This window comes from Protopterus annectens, chromosome 8.part0, assembly GCF_019279795.1.
Source record: "Protopterus annectens isolate FY-2018-M chromosome 8.part0, PAN1.0, whole genome shotgun sequence".
NCBI classification, from domain to species: Eukaryota; Metazoa; Chordata; order Ceratodontiformes; family Protopteridae; genus Protopterus; species Protopterus annectens.
In genome coordinates this window covers 1,335,551,310-1,335,576,288 of record NC_056741.1, presented here as the reverse complement: position 1 = coordinate 1,335,576,288, position 24,979 = coordinate 1,335,551,310, and the positions used below count along the sequence as shown (strand labels likewise).

General features: G+C 44.3%; 1 protein-coding gene across 1 annotated transcript in view; it reads left to right on the top strand.

Moving 5' to 3' along the window:
* Positions 1-24,979, top strand: part of CEP95 (centrosomal protein 95) — a 1,662,476-nt gene that overhangs the window by 1,103,105 nt on the left and 534,392 nt on the right. The window contains exon 16 of the mRNA XM_044080881.1: positions 14,891-15,060. Coding sequence (XP_043936816.1) covers positions 14,891-15,060 — 170 coding nt within the window. The remainder of the gene's footprint in view (positions 1-14,890; positions 15,061-24,979) is intronic.

Here is a 24,979-nt window from a genome sequence, read left to right as displayed (position 1 = left end):
TTATTAAGGAATACGCTGCATCCCCCCCTGAGTCCATTTCGGAGGAGGACAGAGTTCTGCACTCCACCAAAATGGCCACTCTTAGGTCAGTCACAAATACTTCTATGCGGCTACTCTCCCATGCAACTGAGGGCCGCTAGAGCTGCGGGACAGGACTGGTCACTAGACGCCAGGCCTGGCTCCGCCACTGCGATTTTTCTGAGCCCTTCAAGGCGCTGCTTAACGCCCCTTTGATGGTTCTGCTCTGTTTGGCAAAACCGCTCATGAGACGCTGACCCAGAGCGAGAAGGACGGAAGACGCTGTCTGCCGTCGAATCCGCTTCTCTGCACCCCAGAGGCCCTATTCTAGGAACCAAAAGGGTCAGAAGAAGATGTGGTTCCGAAGTCGCAGCAGTCCCAGCCTGCTCGGATAACCAGTCCTTCCGTGGCAGAGGAGGACAGGGAGGACGCCGCCCTAGAGGCAGAGGGGCTCCCAGAAACTTCGGGTCCAGGGAACCTTTCTCTGAACGGCCGCGCAGCAACCCTGAGGGTTGCCCGACTGCTCTACTCTGGAGGCAGTCGGGGACGCTTTCGGGCACCTAGCGGCATGGGAGTCCATAACATCGGACCGCTGGGTTCTCCAAATCATATCCAGGGATATCGCATTCCTTTCCTTCACCTTCCAAAGTTGAAGTCCCTCCCAGACGCTCCACCCGGTCAACGGAGGCCGCTTTGGCAGAAATTGGCCATCTGCTAAAGAAAAGAGCCATCCAGCCCGCTCCCCAGACCAGATCGGATCAGGGTTCTACTCCAGATTCTTTTAGTGCCAAAAAGACGGGGAACTAAGACCAATCCTAGACCTCTCTCTCTTGAATCTGGCAGTCCCCAAAGAAAAATTCAATGGTCACTCTGCAATCTATTCTCCCCTTCTGGGAGAAAATCACTGGATGTGCTCGATAGATCTCAAGGACGCGTACTACCACATCCTGATGGACAGGCGCTCCAGGAGGTTTCTCCGCCTCGGCTGGGAGCCAGTCACTACCAGTTCGGGTCCTTCCCTTTGGTCTCACCACAGCCCCAGGGTGTTTACCAAAGTACTAGCAGTGGTAGCGGCCCACCTGAGGCTTCAGGGGTGCAGGTCTTTCCCTACCTGGACGACTGGCTCTCACCGCCCAACAAGGCATCTACTTCTCTTGGCGCGAGACTCCTTTCTCCATCTTGCTCCATTTCTGGGCATCACAATAAATACAAAAAGTCCAACCTGGCGCCCACAGCTCTTAGATTTCATAGGGGCCAGACTAGACACAAGGAGTTTACGAGCCTTCCTCACTGCGGACAGAGTTCTAAATCTGCAGCTCCAGGTGCGGGCCATTCTCCATTCAAGTTCTGTTCCAGCGGAGTTGGTCCTGAGGGCTCTAGGGTCCATGGCTTCAGCTATAGCACTTCTTCCTCTTGCCAGGCTCAATATGCATTCTACAGTGGACGCCTTAGTACAGTGGTCATACCTTGCTCTCCCCATGCATCATCCCATAGCGATCAGCAAGGCTTGCAAGCGGTCCCTCTTGTGGTGGCTCCACTCCCCGGATCTCCATGAGGGTCGCCCATTTTGTGCTTCTCCCCCTCGCCACGGTGACCACGGACGCCTCCCGCCTCGGGTGGGGGGGGCACTTTGCGGGCCGGACAGTCCAAGGCACGTGGAACGAATCAGAGACCTTACTGCATATCAATGTTCTAGAGATGAGAGCAGTGCTCTTAGCGTTGCTAGCACTTCAGGACTTTCTTCCCTTGGGAACAATTGCGATTCAATCGGACAATATGTCTGTTGTCTGGTACATCAACAAGCAAGGGGGAACAAGGTCTTACCCTCTTTGTCGAGAGGCCATGAGAGTTTGGGAATGGGCAATCTCCACCAATCGCTTTCTCATAGCAACGCACATTCCGGGTCGGTCCAACATCCTAGCGGACAAGCTCAGTCGCACCATTCTGACCCCTTACGAGTGGTCTCTCAATTGTCAAGTAGCGGAACGCATATTTGCACGGTGGGGAACCCCTTCATGCGATCTTTTTGCTTCTCCCTCAAACACCAAGTGCGACAGTTTTTTCGCTCTAATACCTCCTCCCGGAGGTACCCCAAGAGAGCATGCTTGGCCACCCGGTCTTCTGTATGCCTATCCACCCTTGCCTCTGATGCTGCAAGTTCTTCAGAAAGCCTCTCGGGTGGGTTGCAGAATGATTCTCATTGCTCCATTCTGGCCTCGACAGATCTGGTTCCCCTTCCTAAGGTCTCACTCGGTGAATCCTCCTTGGATTCTAGATCCCATTCCGGATCTGATATCCCATCCATCCTGCATTCCTCCTCCGAACCTGGACAACCTGAAGCTGACCGCTTGGCTGCTCCAGTTCCACTCTTGATAAGGACTCCCGGTATTTCTTCACCGGTAAAGGCTATTTTGGTGGCGGCTCATAAACCATCCACTAGAAAGGTTTATCAAGCAAATGGAAACGCTTTCTGTGTGGGCGGAGCGGCAAGGCCTAAATCCCTTCACGGTTCCTCTCCCTGTAGTGCTTGATTTTCTAACCTCTCTTTAATGATGGTGCCAGCAGTTCCACAGTCAAAGTTCAACTGGCGGCAATTTCTCACTATCACATTGGTCAAGAGTCTAATCCTCTTATGTCAGCCAAATTGTGCAAAACATTTCTTAAAGGTACTTTCCTTCTCAGGCCCCCTATAAAGCAAGCAGTTCCTCCTTGGGACCTTTCTTTGGTCCTACAGGCCTTGACCGCTCCCCCCTTCGAGCCCGCGGCTACGGTGGATCTCAAATTCTTGTCCTACAAGACAGCCTTTTTGGTAGCCATTACATCAGCCAAGAGAGTTTCTGAACTTCAAGCTTTATCAGCTAAACCTCCTTACTTGGTATTTCATCCGGACCGTGTCTCCCTCAGGACCAACCCGCCCTTCCTTCCTAAAATCGCTTCTGAAGCAAACATCAATCAATCCATTAACCTCCCTGTTTTCTTCCCTAAGTATGAAAACAAAGGTGAATATAAGCTACACTCACTAGATGTTCACAGGCAACTTAGATTTTATTCAACAGGACAGCTGGTCATAGGCAATCCGACCAGCTGTTTATTTCCTTTGCAAAATTCAATTTGGGCAAGCCAATTTCTAAAGTTTCTCTGTCCCGCTGGATTTCACAGTGCATTTTATTGGCTTATCAAGCGCCAGGAAGGCCCGCACCGGGGTGTTCATGCCCATTCAACCCGGTCAGTATCTACCTCGGCAGCCTTCAAGGCTAGGATTCCTCTAGATGATATTTGTGCAGCAGCCACGTGGGCTTCATCTCATACATTTATTTCTCACTATAAGTTGGATCTTGCATCTAGGGGTAGAGCATCCTTTGGCTCAAGGTGCTCGAATATCCTTCCATGATGGCCGCCCAAGATTCAGGTAGCTGGGGACTCTGTCCCACAGGTTGCAGACAAATGAATATCCTACTTCAGATTTAGAAGTTATGTACTCACCATAACGTTCCATCTGAGTAGGTGTATTCATTTGTCTGCAACCATCCCGCCCTCCTATCCCCCTGGCCTTTCAGTTTCCTGCATATTCCTTGTTACCCTTTTGAGGGTATTGTTGCTTTGGCAAACTCGATCTGAGGTCATGAGGGTAGAGCAGGGCATTATGGGTGAGGGGAGGAGCTGAGAGGTTGGATCCATAGCTGGAAAACCATGCCGGTTCGGATCCGATATCGGATCCATAACCCACAGGTTGCAGACAAATGAATACACCTACTCAGATGGAACGTTATGGTGAGTACATAACTTCTAATTTCTCTCATTTGTCTGAGGGAGGGAAGGGCTCACACTTGCCAAGCAAACCCACCCTAAGTGAATTACCAGCTGCATTATCTTTTGCCTTCAGTCAGCACATTCTCTATTGGGGAAAAAATGTAGCCAAAGATCACTGTCCTATAAGCATGAATTCTTCTGCTGTTTGCTTCAAGAATATCTCCATTGCAGACATTTATGCTGTGTTAATTTGATCCTTGGTTGACACCTTCATTGAGCATCTTTGTGTTTGGACCTTGTTTCTTGCAGTTTGTCTTCCATTGGGTCCTCGCATGCAAGACTAAGTCTTCTTATCTTAGACCCTAGACTGTCCTGTCCTGAAACTCCTTCCATCTTCAAATTCAAAATGTAAGTGTCTGATAGTCTGGCTGTGTGGCACAGAAGAATGGAACCATTAATGTGACCCAGGTACCTGGGGTTCGATTAGTCGTCCCAGAAATTATAAAGTCAGGCAGGGAGGAAGAGAAATGAAGAGGTGTGGCCTATTATCACTCCTGGTGGAGGGAGATGGACTCATGGGAGCACACAAGAAAGTGTGATTTCTGCAGTGGAGCATGAGGAAACCACTTCCCATGCTTGAGGGGAGGGAGCGGGACTGTTGTTGGTAGCATTTCTTGGGCAAGTGTGGGACTACTGCTGATAGTCCATTGTCCCTTTGGCTGCACAAGCTGAGTGCTCATGGGTGACTGTAGGGATAAGAGGGAAACCCTCAAACCACCCTTAATGACTGTCTAAATGACAGACCGTCAGTGTTGACCCACACCTTGGTGATGGAGAATGAATGGGCTGATTGGCCAGGAGGGACCTGATGGGTCATCAAGTAGCTAGGACAAAGAGTGAAGAAAAAAAGTAAGTGCACATAGGCAAAGCACCATTACAAAGGCATAAAACAAGTGATTTTTTGCAAACAAAGTAACAGCAAATAAATGTAGCTGAGGCAAATAACCAATGTAAACCAGGTCAAAAAGGCATTTTTTTAAGAGAATAAAACATCAAGTGTTGGCTTCAACTTCAAACACCCTGGTGGGAGGTTCTAGAGACACAGCATTCACATAATGAATTAAGCCAAATCCTCAGAACCTCCATCAGCCCAGTGGTGGAAGAGTGCAGAGCTTGAGCAGGCCAATTCCAGCCAAGAAGTTCCAGCCAACCCGAGAGAAAGAGTTGTGAAGGGTAATATATGCTAGCTTGAGAATGTCTTAAGTAATATGAGCCCAAACAGGCAACCCATTGCAAGCTCCATAGCACAGGTGTAATGTAGTGGTGATGGATATCCCTATTAGTAGCTGGGCTGCAAAATTCTACAAAATTGCAGCAAATCCATTTCAGCATCCAGCAGATTCTGGTATAAAGCATTACAGTAGTCTAGTGTACTCCATCCAAATCATACACAGAAATAAATCACCTGATAGAATAAAGTGCTTAATTCTGGAGATGTTCCTCAGGTGATAACATGAAGACCTGACAGCAGCCGTCTGGTTCCCAAAGGTGTACTGATCATAAAATAACACCCCTAGACTTGACTCTTTCAATATACATTCCAGTTTGCTACCACTGCATATCCTATCCAGGGACAAAACTGGAGCAGAATAATTGTGAATGGCCATAGCAACAACATTATTGGTAATGAGTTACAACCAGTTTAAGGCTAACAAAGAAGATTGGGGAGGGACAGTTGTTGTCATCATAACAATGATAAAATGATCTTTAAACCTTCTGATTGCCTTACCCTTAGTTCAATACTTAACTACTATCACCCAAGCAGGCCTCTCCGATTGGAGAATCAGCACTCCTGCAGGTACATAAACCAAATCTTCCACCTGGCCAGCTTCTTTACTCCTGCTCTGTAGCCAAAAATTGGAATACTCTACCATTATCTATTAGAACAACCCGAAATCCTGCCTTTTTCAAAACCTCATTACGTGACTGTCTATCTTCGGTCGGGAATTGCACCTGCACCAAGCCTCCTTAGCTTATTTATTACAGTGATTTCTTATCTACTGTCAAGAATGTTGAGTGAAAATCCTCACTGCTCTAATACTGAAAATTCATGTAATGTTACTCTTTACTTATTGTTACTTGTCTGCTAATTTTTGTTTAACCAATCGTTAACTATTTTGTGTATACTACTGTGTAGTATTCTCTATGTATGTGTTCACCTTTCTTCATGTACTGAGGAGCTTTTCTCCCTGGGCCTCCACTGGAAATGGGCTATGAATGGCCCAGTGGACTTTCCCGGTTTAAAAAAAAATGCAAATAAATAAAAATGATAGGGTCAGCTTCTTGGCTAACTTCTCCAAGTGGGGCAGCATATGCATAGTGAACAACAGTAGACCCAAAATTAAAACCTATGGTACCCTGCATGATAAAGGAAAGGGTGAGGAAGTAATAACTCCAGACATGACCTGCTTGACTATATCCAGAAGGGTAAGACCCACTACCACACAAACACCCAAGACAGTAACAGGTCAAGCAAGATGCCATGGTCCGCTACAGCAAAAGCTGAAGAGATGTCTAAAAGGACCAAGTTAGAATTAGAATATTGATTTCTAGTTATTATAAGATCATTAATGCTCTTTACAGGATATTTTCAGTGTTATGCTTAGACTGAAAAGCAGACTGCAGTTGGTCAAAAATCTGATTTACATTAATTTGTTTATACACAACCTTCTCAAGAACTTTACCAGCTTAGGAAAAGTTTGTTAGGTCTGTAATTATCCATATTATCAGCATCCAAAACTGCCTTTTTAAGAATAGTAGTAAACAATCCTACTTTAACACTGATGAAAAGACTGTTCAGAAGGGTCAGATTGGTAACTTGGTAAAGGACTGGAGTGAAGACATGTAGGCAAGATGCTGCACACTTGGTTGAAGGAGGATCCAGTCCACATGTGGTCAAATATATTTGTCCTGGATACCAGAGTGATAAACTCATCATAATTAGGAATATCTGACTGAATTTGGAACACTTATCTGAACAATTGAAGGCCTCTACAAGTGTACCAGGGCAAACATTGAATCTGATGATAGCGAGCTTAATTGTGAATGTGCCAACAAATTCACATTCTTCAACTGGCAGAGACCTCTGGGTGGCAAGGTAGGATGGGCTGCTGTGCATAACCACTACCTGGAAGAGCACCACTGGTTGATTTGCTTCTGCCAGTATTTCTCAAGGCAAAATAACAATTTATTTTGGGTAACCTCAACCAACCTAGTAGACAGAATAATATTCATCCAACAAAAGCCCATCTTGAGGTTGTGTATGCAGCACCATCAGTGCAGTAACCTTCATCCTTTGTCTTAAATCCTGGAACTCAAGATACTACCATGGTTTATGAGGTAGAATATAGACAGAACAGACACAACTTGGAAGCTGAGAGATTGTCAAGACCTTGTTATATGCCTTCAAAATCCTCATCAATATCCACTGCACATAATTCTTATAAGTACTGATAAGTAGTAAAATATAATCAAACAAGTTTCTGGTTCTTACAGTCCATCAGACATTGAACTGGAGGCACCATCCCATGTAAATTCACTTAAACTTTTTTTTTTTTTTTTTTTTTTTATGTTCAGACCATGTGACTGATCCCACTAAATTACTGATGTCCTTCAAGAATGCAACTGCAGTCATAACATGTGGGTTGTCCTGCCTCAGGCAGCCCTCGGTCGGCCGGATTCCAAAGTCTGGGTCCAACGTCGGCTGATGTCGCATTTCTCTCCGACGTCATAGCGGCTGGAGTACATAAGCATCAGCCGACGCCATTTTCTTCAGTCTTTCTTGCCGCGCGGTGCCCGAAGCAGAAGCAGTTCACAAGTGCCGGTCGGTCAGCTCCTGTATTCTACAATACCGAAGTCATCAAAAAAGCTAAGTACCCCGTTGGGGACCATTTCTTGCCTCAGCCGATGTCAGAAATTACTGAAAAAGTTAACAATTGTCTTTTTTGTGGTAAACAAATACCTCATAAGGATTTCCACTCTTACTGCCTCCCTTGCCTGGGCCCAGACCACGACGTCTCGGCCTGTGTAGCCTGTGCTCGCTTCAACAAGCGCACTCTCAGGCGCCGGGCGGAGTTCGCTGAAGATTTTTTCGGCAATAAATTTGCTTACACCATGCCGTCGGATCTTCCGACACCGCAAACTCCCAAAAAGCGAAAAGACCGGGACCGACATCCTCAGCCCGCGTCTACCACCGACTCCACGCCAAAACCTAGCGTGAGTGCTCCGGTTCCCTCTGAGACGGTCTCTCCACCGCTCTGAACCAAAGACACCGCATTACCGACGACTCCGATTCCAGATATTACTCCGACGCCAGTTATAGACTTTCCTCCGGATACCGAAACCGAGGAAATGCCCGAGACCATTGCTGTAGACAAGGTCACTCCTGCACGTGGAGCTGCCAGGCCTCCTATGGCCATGTCTATTAAGGCCTACACTAGGGCTAAGGCAGCCAGCAAAACAAAGCATATTGCTTCCAAATCCTACCTCAGCCGACTCCGGAGACACAAATTATGTCCATGGCTGCTGATTTAATTTCCATGATCAGAGGTTCACAGGCCCATCCTGAGAGAGCATCCCAGCCTCCTCCTGATAAAAGACCCCGGGTTGAACCCTCTGACCCTTCTCCTTCTGATGAAGACTCTGAGGGCTCTGTCCACTCTGATAGCCAGGAAGAGCTCTTCCAGACCTATGAGGACTCGGATGCAGAAGATTCCATACCTTCGGCCTCCCCTCCTGAGGATATTTCTTTGGGGAAGTTCTGCACACCATGAGGGAACATTTCAAGTGGCAGGGTCAGGAATATTCTGATTCTAGGAAACGCCTTAGGACTTTCCTTAAGAAGCCTCAGCACAGGCCCTTAGCTATTCCCCTGTACTTGATGTTCTGGATGATTTGTATTCTGATTCTAGTGCTACCCCTGATTCTCTTCCTCCTGCTCCAGCCAAGCCAGACAGGTATTACAGGGTCCCAGAAACTCATTCCCATTTATTCAGGGCCCATACTGCTGATTTGGAAACTATTTCACAGGGGCCTAAAGGAGTTTCAGCCTCCACCTCAAAAATCCTTTGCCCTCCAACAGGGAAGCAAGGTCATTAGAGAGATGGGGTAACAAGGTTCACACACCCACTACCTTATCTATGAGTGCTTGAAATTGCCTTTTTCATATGTTCCAATATCAGGATTATCTCTTAGAAGATTTACAAAAAACATTAGCTTCTCCTGCTCCTTTAGACAGGAAGACTTTGCAGGAAGCTGTACATAACACTCAGCAAGTAAGCAATCACTTCCTGCAGTGTGGATATGATGCACTGGAAGCTTCATGTAGGGCAGCTATGACAGGGGCAGTGATGCGTAGTCATGCTTGGTTAAAAGATCAACCTCTGCCCGATCATGTAAAAGCAAACTTCTGGATGCACATTTGGAAAAGAACAAGCTTTTTGGTGCAAATGCTAAGGATGTGTTAAAGACCATCGAAGAAAAAGCAAAATCAATTCAGACTGTGAAAGATTTCCTCCAGGTTCAACCCCCCAGATTCAGTAGGAATTGGCCTTCAAAAAACTGGTCCTTTCCTAATCCAGAAAAGTTTCAAAGGGGTAAGAACAGACGTGGCTGAGGAAGAGGCCAATACAGAGGCCCTTACAGGGGACGACAATGGCAGCCAGGAAACCAAAGAAGTGATGCAGGGGTTTCACCTGCCCAACAACCACAAACTCAATGACTTTCCTCTACTACCGCCTACCAGGGAACAACTAGAAGCTCCCTTGGGTGGGAAATTATCTCTGTTTGCAGAAAACTGGCACAGACTGACAAAGGACAAATGGATTTTGGACATTATAGACCGAGGGTACAGGTTTCATTTTCATACCTTACCAAGAAAACAAGGCATGCCAAATCTACCACAACATCAAAGGGCAGAGGCTATCAAGCAAATCACTCTGCTGACTCGAATGAAAGCAATAGAAAGAGTTCCACAGCAAGAACAAGAACAGGGGTTTTACTCAAGACTGTTCCTTGTTCCAAGAAAAGAATCTCAATGGAGACCAATACTGGACTTGTCCGCATTAAACACCTTTCTCATAGTACCAAAGTTCAAAATGCTGACTCTACAGCAACTCCTTCCCATGCTGGGCAAGGAGTCATGGCTGATTACTCTGGACCTCAAGGAGGCATACCTGCATGTCCCTATCAGACACAACTGCAGGAGATACCTCAGATTTCTTGCAGGGCCAGAGCATTATCAATTCTCAGCATTGCCATTTGGCTTATCTACTGCGCCCAGAGTATTTACAAAATGCCTGGCTTCAGTAATTGCTCATTGCAGGCTCCAGGGTATACAAATTTACCCGTACATGGACGACTGCCTCATACAAGCGGACGACAAATTGATGTTGACAAAAAACCTGGATTATGTCATACGATTACTTCAAGCTCTGGGATACACAGTCATCTTCCAAAAGTCAAGACTGCAGCCATCCCAGCAAATAATCTTCTTAGGAGCCAAACTAGACACAGCCTCTCAGATGGCTTACCTGACAGAAGACAAGCAAGAGAAGTTAACGCAATACTTCAAAGGTTTAGCAAAACTCACCCAGATGACTGCAAGGAGATTCCTACAGGCCCTGGGTTACATGGCATCCTGCATTCTATTGGTTCCATTAGCAAAACTACACATGAGAAAGTTTCAATGGTACCTAAAAAGCATTTGGTCTCAACACAGCAACAACTTGGAGACAATCATACCACTCATTCCATGCCTACAAAAGGAATTCCTATGGTGGGCCTCGGTGAGCCAGGAAAACACAGGTATGTCATTCAAAAAACCACAGATAACACAGACGCCTCAGACCTTGGATGGGGGGTGCACATGGAAGGCAGGTGTATACAAGGACAATGGTCTCCAAAGGAAACACATCTGCATATAAACCAAAAGGAAATGCTGGCAGTAATGCATGCTATCGAGGCTTTTCAACACCAACTCCAGCAAGGCCACCTAATGATATGGACAGACAACACCACTGTGATGTGGTACATAAACAAGCAGGGGGGCACCCACTCTTACCCCCTTTGCAGACTGACAATGCAGCTTTGGGAGAAGTCACTGAGTCTAAACATCCAGTTACAATCCCAGTTTGTTCCAGGAAAAGACAATGTGTTGGCGGACAGCCTAAGCAGGAATTTCACAGATCTACACGAGTGGAGGTTACATCCGAAGGTTTTCAGACAACTCACTTCGACATGGGGCAAGCCAGAAGTGGACCTATTTGCCTCTCACCTCAATCATCTTCTACCAAAATTTTGCACAAGGACATACCACCCAAAGGCTTGGAAAATAGATGCCCTTTCATTCAACTGGAACTCCCTAGCAATCTATGCATTCCCACCTCTGCCACTGATGACCTCAGTATTACTAAAGATCAAAGCAGAGAAGCCCAAGGGAATCATAATAGCCCCGGATTGGCCAAGACAACACTGGTACCCTCTACTACGGAGCATATGTCACACCAGGAGGTTGGCCCTCCCTCAGTGGCCTCTACTTTTGACTCAACACAATTTCGAAACACTGCATCCAAACCTTCAGACACTGCAGCTAACAGCCTGGGAGATCCCATAAATAACTTCAGCTTATCTCTCTCCAAGGAAGTTCAGCGGATACTAACAGAGGCTCGAAGACCATCCACCAGAAAGGTTTACTTAGCAAAGTGGAAAAGATTCAGCAATTGGAATACCAGCAAGGGACATGATGCATCATTACTGAACATCCCACTCATCTTGGAATATTTGGCAGATATGTTACAGAGCGGCCTCTCATATTCTTCAATAAAGATACATGCATCCGCTATTTCAGCTAGATACAACACTGATCCTCTTGTTTTCTCTCACCCCTTACTAAGACAATTCCTCAGGGGAATCAAGAACATTAAGCCACCAAGAAAGGCCCCAGTGCCAGCCTGGGACCTCAATTTTGTCTTAGAGAAACTGACTGTACCTCCTTTTGAGCCAGCAGCTTCAGTTGACTTGCAATTTCTCTCATGGAAAACAGCTTTCCTGTTGGCAATTACCTCAGCAAGAAGGGTTTCGGAGCTACAGGCCCTAATGGCAATACCACCCTTTGTTATTTTCCACAGAGACAGGGTTTCATTAAGGACCAACCCTACTTTTATGCCAAAGGTGGTATCTAGGGTTTCTCTAAATCAAGCCATTCATCTGCCTGCTTTCTTCCCCAATCCTGAGAATAGGGGGGAAAGACTTTTGCATACCTTGGACATTCATAGACAACTTCGATACTACCTGGACAGAACCAAGGCCAGTAGGAAGTCTGAACAGCTTTTTGTAGCTTACGCCCCTGCAGTCCAAGGAAAAGCAATTTCAAAACAGACTATTTCTAAATGGATTGGACATTGCATCAGATTCTGTTATTCCTTTCATGGGAAGACTGTTCCAGCCTATGTCAGACCACATTCCACCAGAGCTACAGCCACCTCTACAGCATTTTTAAGAGGGGTGCCTACAAAGGACATTCTAGAAGCTGCTACATGGAGCTCCGTGCATACATTCTCAAAACACTACAATCTCCCTCTATATTCCATATCCAGAGCAGGCTTTGCTTCGGCAGTCCTGCAGGGTTTGATTGCCACACCATCTCTTTCCTAGAGCATACCTCCTCCCCAGCTAAGCTATGGTATTCTACCCACATGTTATGACTGCAGTTGCATTCTTGAAGGACATAGTACAGTTTTGTACCTACCATAAATGTAGATGTCCGATAGACATGCAACTGCAGTCGGGTTTTCCCTCCCTCCATACCCCTCTATGCCTAGGGTCCACTCCTATCCCCCTTACTCTTAGCTGGGGATATCTGTTATGGTGTATTTGTTTTATTGCTCATGTATTTGTTTGGAATCCTGTTTTTGTCTTCCAATTTGATTACAGCCTTCCTTGGAGGGCACCTGGCATCTGGGGCAAGAAACACTGAAGAAAATGGCGTCGGCTGATGCTTATGTACTCCAGCCGCTATGACGTCGGAGAGAAATGCGAGATCAGCCGACGTCGGACCCAGACTTTGGAATCCGGCCGACCGAGGGCTGCCTGAGGCAGGACAACCCACATGTTATGACTGCAGTTGCATGTCTATCGGACATCTACATTTATGGTAGGTACAAAACTGTACTATCATAACATCCAGCTGGAATAGTAAGTCTGATAGGTGCCATCGTACATGAGTAGCAGAGTTAACCACCTGAGCATTACACAAAGGAATTCTTTTACTTGAGTTAATAACTCTTATAAAGCTTATTTGTTGAAGTCACCTAGAATTCGCCCAAGTAGGTGATGCTAATACAAAGACTTAGGAGTCAGTAAACTGCTGAAGACTTGTACTACCTAAATGGGAGATAAGATGTTGACTGGTTGATCCCACTGCCATGACATATCCAAAGGAGTTGGAATCTTCAGCTTGTAAGCTCTTTCACCTTAGCAGTGGAACTGTGAAAGTTGACAATTCCACCACCAGACCTACCAAGCCAAGATTGCTGCAAAATTGAGAACCCCAGTGGTTTAATGGTCTAAAGAAGTAGGACTGCAGTTAATGTCTAGCCAAGTTTTCAAAATAAATGCCAAGTCAGTATCATAAAGCAAGTCCAGTATTGCAACAGACCTGTTCCTAATTGAACTGGCATTAAAACACAACAGCTTGAGTGGAGTTGGAGAACAGGTCTCCTTACCTGTCCTGGATGAATAAATTGATCTGTAGGTATATGTCTGAGAATTGTATTGTGAATTTCAACATATGTTGTTCTACGGTAAATGCAGGCAACAGCTTGAATCCAGCCATCATTCCTCCTACCAAGAGCGTAAAGCTAGTAGAGATGACTACCTGCCCTGTGTCTTCTGCCCCTACCAAGCCATCTGTAAGTGGCAACAGAACCAGTGCATGTGTGGGGAAAGAGACAAAAGGCTGTAAAAACAACATCAAATCTATATTGTAAAACATGACCAGGAATGAAGAGGAAAGATGAAGGCTGAAAGTGTGATAAAACAGAACAGTGAATAATGGTCACACAGTGTACATTGGAAAAAGGGAAAAGTGAAGCCTCTGTTAACTGCTAATTATGGTGATGGATCAGGGAGGGGAATCTTTTAGGTCAAGTTTTACTGTAAGAATGGATGTCTTACATTTAACATTGATGACACCCAGATTCCCCTTGTACTCTTCTGTGTTTGGATATCCCTTGAGTCTAGCTTGACCTGTTGGAGTTCCCTGTAGGTCATGCAGATGTATGATTGTATATCACTTATTATTGTAGGTGTTAAATCTATCACTTTTTAATTTAAATGAAGAATGGTCTCTTAGTGTCTGCAATAAACTGTTAGGTTTATGGGCATGCATGTGGCCATCTACAGCATTTTTTTAGAAAAATGCCAAGTTCCAATTGGAGGAGAGATGAACCCAATTTTTGACCCATAAGTGAGGGTCCCTTTATTGATCATCTAATGTGGTAAGTGTATGTCTGTCACCTTGAGTATGAGTAGACCTCCATTCATCCATTGACAGTGCAACTCAGCATTCTTTCGGGAAGGCCTGCTGACTGAAATCCCTTGCAGAAGCATTACACTGATAATTATTATAATTGTAGAACTAGGCTTTCTTTTGTAAGCTTTTAGGTCTGTCACTTTTTCTTTGTGACCTGTCTTCATGGTCAAGAAAATAACTGGAAAAGAAAAAAACATTCTTCCTCTCAGAGGTACCTGTCAAATAGCCAATAACCAATTAATGGAAGAAGGGGTAGCTGTGCTGATCAGTGCCCTCAAAGGGATGGGCGAGTTCTGTGATGAAGGCTCACTGATTAAGCAAGTTCAGGTTTGAGTTTATGGTAAGTGACTGTGTCTAACCTTTATGTAGACCTTGGTTTGTAGGTCTGATCACATGTAGAATCATTTTCAGAGCTCTTTTCAAGTGTTACTTGGAACTAATGAGGATAATACAAAGAACACTTGTTGCAGTGACAGAGCCATATTTGGGTTATATTTACATTGTGTCTTTCTTTTGTTCTCATTTTTACAGTGAAGATAAAGGACAATGACTTGTTACCTTTACTTATGGAAGAGTTCCCATATCTGCATATTTCTCCTCATGCACTAAACAAAATGTGGAAACAACAATTCAGACAGATTGAACAGCTTTCAAAATCTGCATCTGAGGAAGACAGGACTAAGACCAAACTCCAGAACGAAGTGAGACGTTTTGCATTTAATTGTGTATCACAGATCATGACATAAAGCATCAAGCTGTCAATTTTTCATTAATGTGAACTCTATTATTGTATTTACAATTTAGTGATGCACGTGTCAATTCCCAGCATAATTAACTACTGAATTATTGAAAGTGATCTGCAAACATCTGTTCATCAGAAACAAAGGCTGTGTTTCCTATGCTTATGAATGACCAAGTTAATTTTGTTTGAGACAGGAGTTGAGTTAGTTTGTGTTCGATAGTAATCCTATCCTAGGGTAGGCTAGAAGATCTGTTGTGTGGCCAGCTGTCACTAAGACACACTAAAAACAGCCAAACCCCCATACACACTTCCCACTTTCAACCAGTATCAAACCTACTAACTCTAGGTAAGATTCTTGAAACATAGTGTACACTTAACTCTCCCAATACTTGGAACCATGACATCTCTCTCACAAGCAACAGGACTTCTGACCATGTTGGTATTCACAGAAGACATCTTCTCACAGACAAAAGGAACTTTACAGGAAGCCTTCATCAACCTAATGAAAATGTTTGACTTGATTACTACCCTCTCCTCTTAAATGCCATTGGTGAAACTGGAATCAGCAACAGCTCTATGTTTTAGTTTAAAAACTTCTAAGAAAACATATGCTTCAAAGTGAAGTTAGGTACTGCCCTCTGAGATGCGGCTCACCTCCCAGTCGAGTTTCTTCAAGGCTCCACTCCCCCTCCTATTTGTTTATCTTCATTAACAAAACTACTATATGGCCTTCCCCACCTCCCACTTCCCCTTTTTGTGGATGACATGGCCATCTACCACTCAAATGACGACTTCTTACTATCCAGTACCAACTTCCATCTGACCTTCATCAACTTCAACAATTGTTAATGCAGCGCTAACTACTGCCAAACCCCACAGAGATAAAACCATAGACTCCGTCTCCCCAAACAACCTTTCCATGTCTGACCTATATACAAAAACTGTTGAAACCACCTCCATATTCAAATATGTTGGACTTTGGTTCGATGAGTCACTCACCTTACACACACACACACACACACACACACACACACACACACACACACACACACACACAGAAAAAACAAAATCCCAAATAAACTTTTATTCTGGACCAGAAAAATCTTCCCTTTCCTGTCTTCTACCAGGTCAACTATATGTAAAGACATTCTTTTAGCGGAGCTGGAATATGGTCTTCCCATTATAGCAGTAGCCTCCTAAGGCAATATCACTAAACTCCATACCATATCTAACTTAATTTGTTGCTTCATCGACAGTTCCCCTCCTCAAGAACACCATTGTGTCACTTTCACAAAGGCTAAATTGCTCCACACTAAATAAAGATCTGACTTTATGCTTGTTACCCAACTCTTCAAGATTCTGTGTCTTCAATCCTTCACCTCTCTCTGTCAAATCTCATGTAAAGACCTACTCATTAAAGTAACTCATAAAACCAGTCTCAATCTTGTTCACCTCTCACCACTCCAAGATTATCACTACAATTAACCAGTCCTGCCTTCCCAATAGTTGCTCCAACCCTGTTCTGTCACTCCTCCAAGACATCAGAGAGCAATCTGATTTCATCAGATTCAGAAAGTATCTTATTTCCCAGCTTCAAATCAAAACTAAGTGTGCCTGCCTCCAAAAAGGTCACACCACCTAAAACCTTCTTTACATTCCATGACCCCAGAATCTTAACCATCCATATTTCCCACTAAAACTCCTTTTCACTGTCTTAATTTTCTTTGTTTAATCCCTCCGTCTCCTGGGCACTAAGGAACCCCCAGCTCTCATTATCTCCACTTTTAATCATGCCTCCTCAAAATCTATGGCATTACTTGAGCTTAAAGCTACATATGTCTACTCATTATATATCTTATTCTGTTCATTTTGCAATTGAGTATTGTATTTTATTTATTTATATATATTCTCCTTTATTGTGACTATTTTTTTTTGTCACCTGGACTGTGCCTGCAAGTGACTGCTTGTAATCAGTGCACTACCACAGTAAACAAATTTAAATAAAATGAAAATGCCTACCATACCTCTCAAGTGTACCTCATTATGAGGAACGTACCTCATTTGGGGTCTTAAAAAGTTCATGTTCCTCAAATTTCCTTAATGTTCCACATTGAAAGACCCTGTCACACATTCAGTGTTAGGAATTTTTTTAAGTGAAATCCATGGTAAATAGAAATTAATTATATTAATTCATTAAAATATCTTCTTTATAAGTAAAACCAGCATATTTTAACCATCCTTTGACCTTCCTAGTTGAAGTTGTTAGTAAGCCATTAGTATGTGTTCCACATTTTGCCCATTTGTTCCACATTGTGAGGGCTAGTGTTCCTCATTTTGGAGATGGAAGGTTGAGAGCTATGATGCCTACAGTTGTACAAATATAAAGGTAGTGCTTGCAGAGGTGCTAGCTTTATTCATTATAATAACCTTCTGTGGTTGTCTCCTAAGGTGAGCTAGTCATCAAGGTAGAAGTCGCTGTGCATCTTATGCTACCAACATTGTCTTTTAAGTTTTGCTATTTTTCTAGTCACACTTTGCCCCCTGCTGCTTTCCTGTCATTAGCGCTTCCAATTCTTTCTCCATCACAAGGCTGGGGGTGGATTGGGAGGGGCCATCATTAAAGCAGCTGTCATGGATAGATGCCCTTCTCTTCCATGTTGCAGTGTTCGTAACACAAAGTATTCCTCACCTAGATGACCCGAACGTCCGGCCAGTATACTAAAGACTTAAGCTACTGCTAGGTATATGCAACATTGCACATAGGATGCAGCCATCGTAGGCCATAAAAGTGACATCTGCACATACCATTCTCAGAACTGAATGCCCCAGTCAGAACACCAGTCCAAGGATAAGAGGTAAACCAAATATCATCCAAAGAAAAACATGAACGAAGGGGGAAGGTGGGTGGGATAGAATGCTGCAACATGGAAGAGAAGGACATCTATGGTTATGGTAAGATTTTGCACAACTTTTCTATGTCTTTTTATTGCCATGTTGCAATATTCATAACATGAGGGAGAGTACCAAAGCTCATGAGTGGGGAAGGGAGGTTGGAGCACAGGAAGTCTCAATGAAACCATGCAGAATTGCATTGGCAAAATCTGCTCTGGATCTGGAGAGATAGTCCAGTTAGTAGTGTTTTGTGAAGCTGTGGACAGAGGGCCAAGTAGCTGCTTCCAGGATAGAGGCAGTGTCCATACTCTTGAAGAGGGCTTCATAGGAGGCTACAGCTCTAGTGGAATGGGCTGTAACTGAGGAAGAGAGTGTTTTCCCCTGAGACATGTAGCAGACAGAAATGGCCCTAGAGATTTTGGAGGGAGTTGTCTGTTTAGAAACAGGTTTTCCCAGTGCCCTGGAGTGAAAAGTAACAAACAGTTGCTCAAACCTTCTAATGGATTTGGTCTTATCCAGGTAAAATCTGAGTTGTCTGCATACATCCAATGTGTGAAGCACACTTTCACTTGAGTTTTGAGGCATAGGGAAAAAGGTAGGTAAGTGAGTAGAGTGGTTAAGGGACAAGTCATTAATCACTTTAGGCATGAAAGAAGGGTTGGTATGAAGAGACACCCCATCCCTGTGGAAAATTAGAAAGGGTTGTGAAGCCATTAAAGCTTTAAGTTCAGAAAGTCTTCTAGCAGAAGTGATGGCTACCAGTAAAACAGTGTTCCATGTGCAAAATGTCAAAGAAGCTGAAGCTGCAGGTTCAAAGGGTGTTTGTGTCAGTTTTTTCAAAAGAAAATTCAAATCCCAGGGAGGAGGAATAGGTTTCCTGGGAGGTCTGATGTGAAGGATGTCTTTTAAAAAAAAAGTTTAACTTTATTTATTTATTTTATTTATTTTATTTTACATTTGTTGACCGGGCTAGTCCAACTGGATATATGTCCATTTTCAGTAGAGGCCCGGGGAGAAAAGCTCCATATGTTGTACACATATGTAACTTCTAGCCTACAAGCTAAAGGAGGAGTAAAGGCAGACATGCAGAAATGGCTGTAAGTGGGATTAACTGAAGAATAAGCAATCCAACCTTGAGCAGTTCACGCAAATAACTCAGGACTAGGGGTATATCCACTGAAATGGATCTAGTCACCTGTTAAGACACCAGATGGAAAACCTCTTCCATTTGAATAACTAGGATCTCCTTGTATTGTGTTTCCTGGCCTCCTGCAAGACTAGAAGCACTTCCTCTGAGAAAAGGTGTCTGAAAGAAATCAGAAGCCCATCACCCACAGAGTCTGATTCAGTGTTGCTAAATGCAGATGAGTAAGAAATCCCTCGTCTTCTGTGAGAAGATCCATCCTGTGAAGTAACTTGTGACTTGGCTAATTGCAGAAGAAGAGGGAACCAATGCTGTGTTAGCAAAAGGGGGTCACCAGCAAGATTTTTAGGTTGTGTTGCTGAATCTTCAGCAGGACTTTCTGAATAAGTGGGAAGGGGGGGTATGTACAGAAACATCCCCTTCCATGAGAATGATAGGGCATCCACCTTCCATACCAGAGGATGTGGGACTCTGGCAGAAAATTTTGGAAGTTGTCTGTTCAGAGGGGAAGGCAAAAATATCTATTTCAGGCATACCCCATCGGTGAAGAATGTCCAAAAACACATCCCTGTGGATCATCTATTCGTGGGCTTGTGTCATGGTCCTGCTAGAATATTTTGAGCTGAGGGAATGTAAACAGCTGTTTGTTACCTTTGCTTGTATGGCAATCTCCCATACTTGGAGTGCTAACCTGCAGAGTAGGTAGGACTTTGCCCCCCCATCCCAGTTTGTTCATATACCAGAGTACTGTGGTGTTGTCTGTGACCAGTTTCAAGGGAGTTCGTTGAAGAGATGAACAGAAGGCTTGACGGGCCAGAATCGGAGCCCTCATCTCTTTGATTTTGATGTGTCACTTCCTTGATGGAGGAGGCCACAGGCCTTGGACCTTTAGGTTTCGCAGTGTTGCTCCCCACCCCAGGTCTGAGGCATCTGTAAACAGCTTCTGAATTGGATGAGATGGCTAAAGGGGAAGTCCTGGATTCTGAGATATTTGTTGAATCCACCATAGCAATTCCTTCTTCAGGCAAGGTAGGAGTGGAAGGACAAACTCCAGAGGATAAGCATGCTGGGACCAGAGTGTTTTCATGTACCACTGGAACTTTCACATGTGAAGTCTGACTAGGGGCAGCATTGATATAACAAAAGCCCTGAACCCTAGCATCCTGAGGAACTCTGTGGCTGTCAGTGAGATAAGAGGATGCAACTGCTTGAAGTAAGTCGGAAGAGATTGCATTTTTTCCAAAGGTAGAAAGGCCATCGTAAGGTCTGTCCTTATCCTGCAGCCCAGGAAAACCTGATCCTGAGAAAGGGTTAGGGAAGACTTGTTGTGGTTGATAGTGAATACTAGGCTTAGGAGCAAGGAGAGATGGTGATTTGAAGGTTCTTTTACAGGATATCTTGATGTTTTGCTTGAATAAGTATGTCATCCAGGTTAGGGTAGATAAGAATTATCTGTAGTCTGCAAAAGCCAATGATGGGAGCTAAACATTTTGTGAATACCCTTGGAGACAGAGAGAGTCCAAAGGGCAAAGCACAAAACTGAAAATGAAAAGCAGCAACAGAAAACCCTAAGAATTTCCTGAACAGAGGGTGAATGAGAATTTGAAGCTATACATCCTTGATGTCCAGGTAAACCAGAAAGGCCTGGGGGAGCAAGAGGGAGAACAGAGTTTGTAGAGTGAACATCCTAAAAGTGGGGACGTTGAGCTGGGATAAGTCTAAAATTGGTTTCCAAGGACCATCTTTCCTGGGGGGGGGTCTATATTATATCACACCAAACAAACAGAAATCCACACACATACACCTAAAATCTGATACCTAACCCTACACTAAACTATGCACACACCACTAACTACCCACTTACCTTAACCCAAACCCTAACCCTAAGGTCCGTCACTATCGCACACTCACCTCACCTGCTCCCTAACCCTAACTCACTTAAATCTGCCCTAACCCTCATGTCCACTCAATTGCACACACACCTAACCCGAGCCCTAACCCTAACTCACCTAAATCACACTAACATTCACATCCACACAATCGCACACTTACCTGAATCCGACCGGTAACTTTCCACCATAACACTGAAAATACCGAACGAAACAACAGAAACGGACAACCAAATTCTTTCCCTAGGAAAAAATTCGAGTTTCTGCTGCTTTGACATTTTGCAGTTTCGCGAAAATAAGTTTGATCAAAAAGGATTCACTTTTTTAAGCATTCAAGGATATAATATAGACCCTCCTGGGGACTAAGAACATCCTGGAGTAGAAGCCTTTTCCTCTTTCCATGGAGGGGGAGCTACCTGTATGGTTCCCTGTGAAATCAAGTCTTGAATCACCTGTGGAAAGAGATGGATCTGGTCCTTTGGGGGTTGTGGGATGCCCATGAAGGGGAGGTATGGATTTTCAAATCATGAACTAGCCATTTTGGACAATGGACAGGACCCATTTGTCTGTGGTTATGTTTGTCCAAGAAGAAAGAAAATGAGAAAGGCACTGGGAAAGAGAAACTTCTGTGAGTATGAGCAGGTAGTCACAGACTACCTGTTTTGTCTGGAAAGGGGGCCTTTTGGGCAGATGATGGCTGAGTCTGCCTGAATGGTACCCTTCTTGTGAGGTTAAGAAGGTCTTTTTCTTTATAAAATTGGTCTTGGAGGGATAATTTCTATGATATTTTGGAACTGGGGAGATAAAAAATGTAATGTTATGTTGTCATATCTCGCCTTCATTCTTACTTAGTTGGGTTCAGAGCCAATCCTCGGCTCTGAATCTGCTGAATACTCAGTTGGGAGTCTCAAACTTGGCTCGTGGCAAGGTAGGTATCCCATGATGCAGTGGTGCAACTAGCCAGATCTCATTTGCCACTTTGAGGTTGGATGTGCTCTTCTTGGCCGTGGCTAGGTTTTTTTGTCTTTTACATTTTATTAACTTTTTAGGATTTATACATTAGTTAGTGTAAGAGAAAAAAAAAACACTTTTCTCTTTTGATTGTACTATCTTAAATTTTCTAAATTTTTTTTAACAACACTGTATAACTTCTATTCTTATATTGTAATTACTATGTATAACTATGTGGAGCTTTTCTCCCCGGGCCTCTACTGAAAATGGACATGTATCCAGCTAGACTAGCCCGGTCAACAAATGTAAAATAAAAATAAATAAATAATGTAATGTGTGCTGAGATAGTTAAGCTTTAGCATGTAGCCTAGTGTATCTCCTTTTTCTGCTGTTGTATGCTGTTGTTTAGCTGTCGTTTTTTTTGCAGGCCTGCATTTGTATCCCGTAGTTAATTACTGCAGTGGTGCTTTATTAAGATACTTGTGTTGTGTGTGGATTTTTTTTCTATACTCTTAGTTAGCTAGTTTGTTACTTAGCTCGTTAGTTAGCTAGTTTGTTACTTAGCTCGTTTAAGTTAGAGAGCTAATTGCCTATTTTAGTTCGAGGGCTTGTAGTGTTAGTGTGTTCTATCTTCCTCTTTACCTGTCTAGGCCCGTTTAAGTTAGAGGTCCTAGTGCTTGTTTTGAGTCAGAACAAAGTTAGTTTTTCTAATTAGATTTCTTAGATGTGCAGTTTTTGTTAGGTTAGTGTGTGTTTATATATCTAGCAGTGAACTGGGTTTATTTGCTATTTGTAATCCTTTGGGACCTTCTTTTCTTCCAAATATGTCTAAAGACACCAGGAAGAAAGAGCGTAAGCCTTTGGGCTTTAAAAATATCAGAAATGTACCTAGAAAATGTCAATTACAGATGGACATGTCATTTGTGTATATTGTTTAGAGGCTATACATCTCCGGGAGAATTGTACTTTCTGCCACTCCTTTAGTACATGTTTGTTACAGGAGAGGAGAAACAAATTGATGGTCAAGGGGCTCTTGCAACCAACCTTTGAGGAAGCTGTACAGAGTGCTTCTTCTTCTTCATCCTCTTCTTCCTCTAAGAGGGACAAACCATCTAAAAGGCCATCTCCTGTCTCTTTGGCTCAGTCTGAGTCCCCTGATAAATTGTCAAAAATTTCTAAGCCATCTAACTCCTCAGCTCCACAGGCCTCAGAACCGATGGAGGTCATCATTATTGACAATCCTGGATGTCCTTCAAGGATGCATCTGCAGTCCTTACAAATGGGTTGTCCTGTCGTCAGGCAGCCCTTCGGTCGGCCGGATTCCAAATTCTGGGTCCGGCTTCGGCTGGTGTCGCACTTCACCCGACGTCATTGCGGCAGTTTTCGGGTATAAAGGCATCAGCCGACGCCATTTTCCTCAGTCTTTCTTGCCGCGTGGCGCCCGAAGCAGAAGCTGTTCGCAAGTGCCGGTCAGTCATATCCAGAGATTACTTCTACCGAATACTACTTCGAAGACTTCTATAAAGCTAAGTACCCTGTTGGGGACTCTTTCTTGCCTCAGCCAATGTCAGAGAAAGTTAATAACTGTTTATCTTGTGGGAAACAAATACCTCATAAAGATTTCCACTCCTATTGTATACATTGTTTAGGCCCAGACCACGACATAGCAGCTTGTCTAGCCTGTGCTTCTTTTAACCGGCGGATGCTGAGACGTCGCTCGGACTTTGCTGAACAGATTTTCGGCTCCGAATTTGCCTACATTATGCCGTCGGATCCTCTGACTACGCAAATAACTAAAAAACGCAAAGAAAAGGACCGACACTCGTGGTCCGCGGTTTCGGCTGAAACCACGGCCAAGCAATCCGCGAGTGTCTCGGTTTCGGCCGAAACCGAGCAAGCAGTTCTTTCTTCAGCCGACAACTTGCCTTCTACCGAGGCCTCCTCTACTCTGGTAGAAACGGCTTCTGAAATCCAGCCTTCTGTTGCGATTTCACAGGATTTATCAGACACCATTCCACTAGATATTTCTACTCCTGCACGTGGAGCTGCTAGGCTTCCTCCAGCTATGTCTATTAAGGCCTTTGCCAGGGCTAAAGCAGCCAAAACTTCCAAGCCAGTGCCTGCCAAGCCCCCCTCTCACAGGCCCAGCACCAGCTCCCATATGCTTTCCTTGGCACAGGATCTCATCACTTTAATCCGTGGATCCCAGCCTCATCCAGACAGGGCCTCTCTCCCTCCTCCAGAAAAGAGGCCTAGAGCAGAGCCCCCTGAGCCAGTAGCCACAGATGAGTCTTCTGATGATTCAATACATTCTGATCCTCCTGAGGCTTCTTATTCTCCTTACGAAGACTCCGATGCTGAGGAGTCCATCCCTTCAGCCTCTCCTCCTGAGGAATTTTCCTTTGGGGAAACCTTGCATGCTATGAGGGAACAATTCCAGTGGCAGGACCAAGATTTCTCAGACTCAAGAAAAAGGCTTAGGACCTTTCTACACTTACCACAGCATAGGCCTTTAGCTATCCCTCCAGTTCTATCTGTTGTTGATGATGCATTTAATGATGCTTGCACTTCTCCTGATACTTTACCTCCGGCTCCTGCTAAACCAGATAGGTACTACAGGGTCCCGGACACTCATCACCACTTATATAAGGCCCCTTTTGCAGATCCAGAGACTGTCTCCCAGGGCCCTAAAGCTGTAGCAGCTACTTCTAAAAACCCCCTCCCCTCTGAAAGGGATTCCAGGTCCTTAGAGAGATGGGGTAAAAAAGTTTACACCTCTGCTACTTTGTCAGCTAGAGCTTTGAATTGCCAATTTCATATGATTCAATATCAAGAGTTTATGCTTGACCAGTTGACTAAAAAGCTGTCCTCTGAAGAATCTTTAGATAAAAAGTATGTTCAAGAAATGTTACATAACATTCAGCAGGATAGTAACCATTCTTTAAAATGTGGCTATGATGCACTGGAGGCTTCCTTTAGATCAGCCACGACGGGCACAGTTA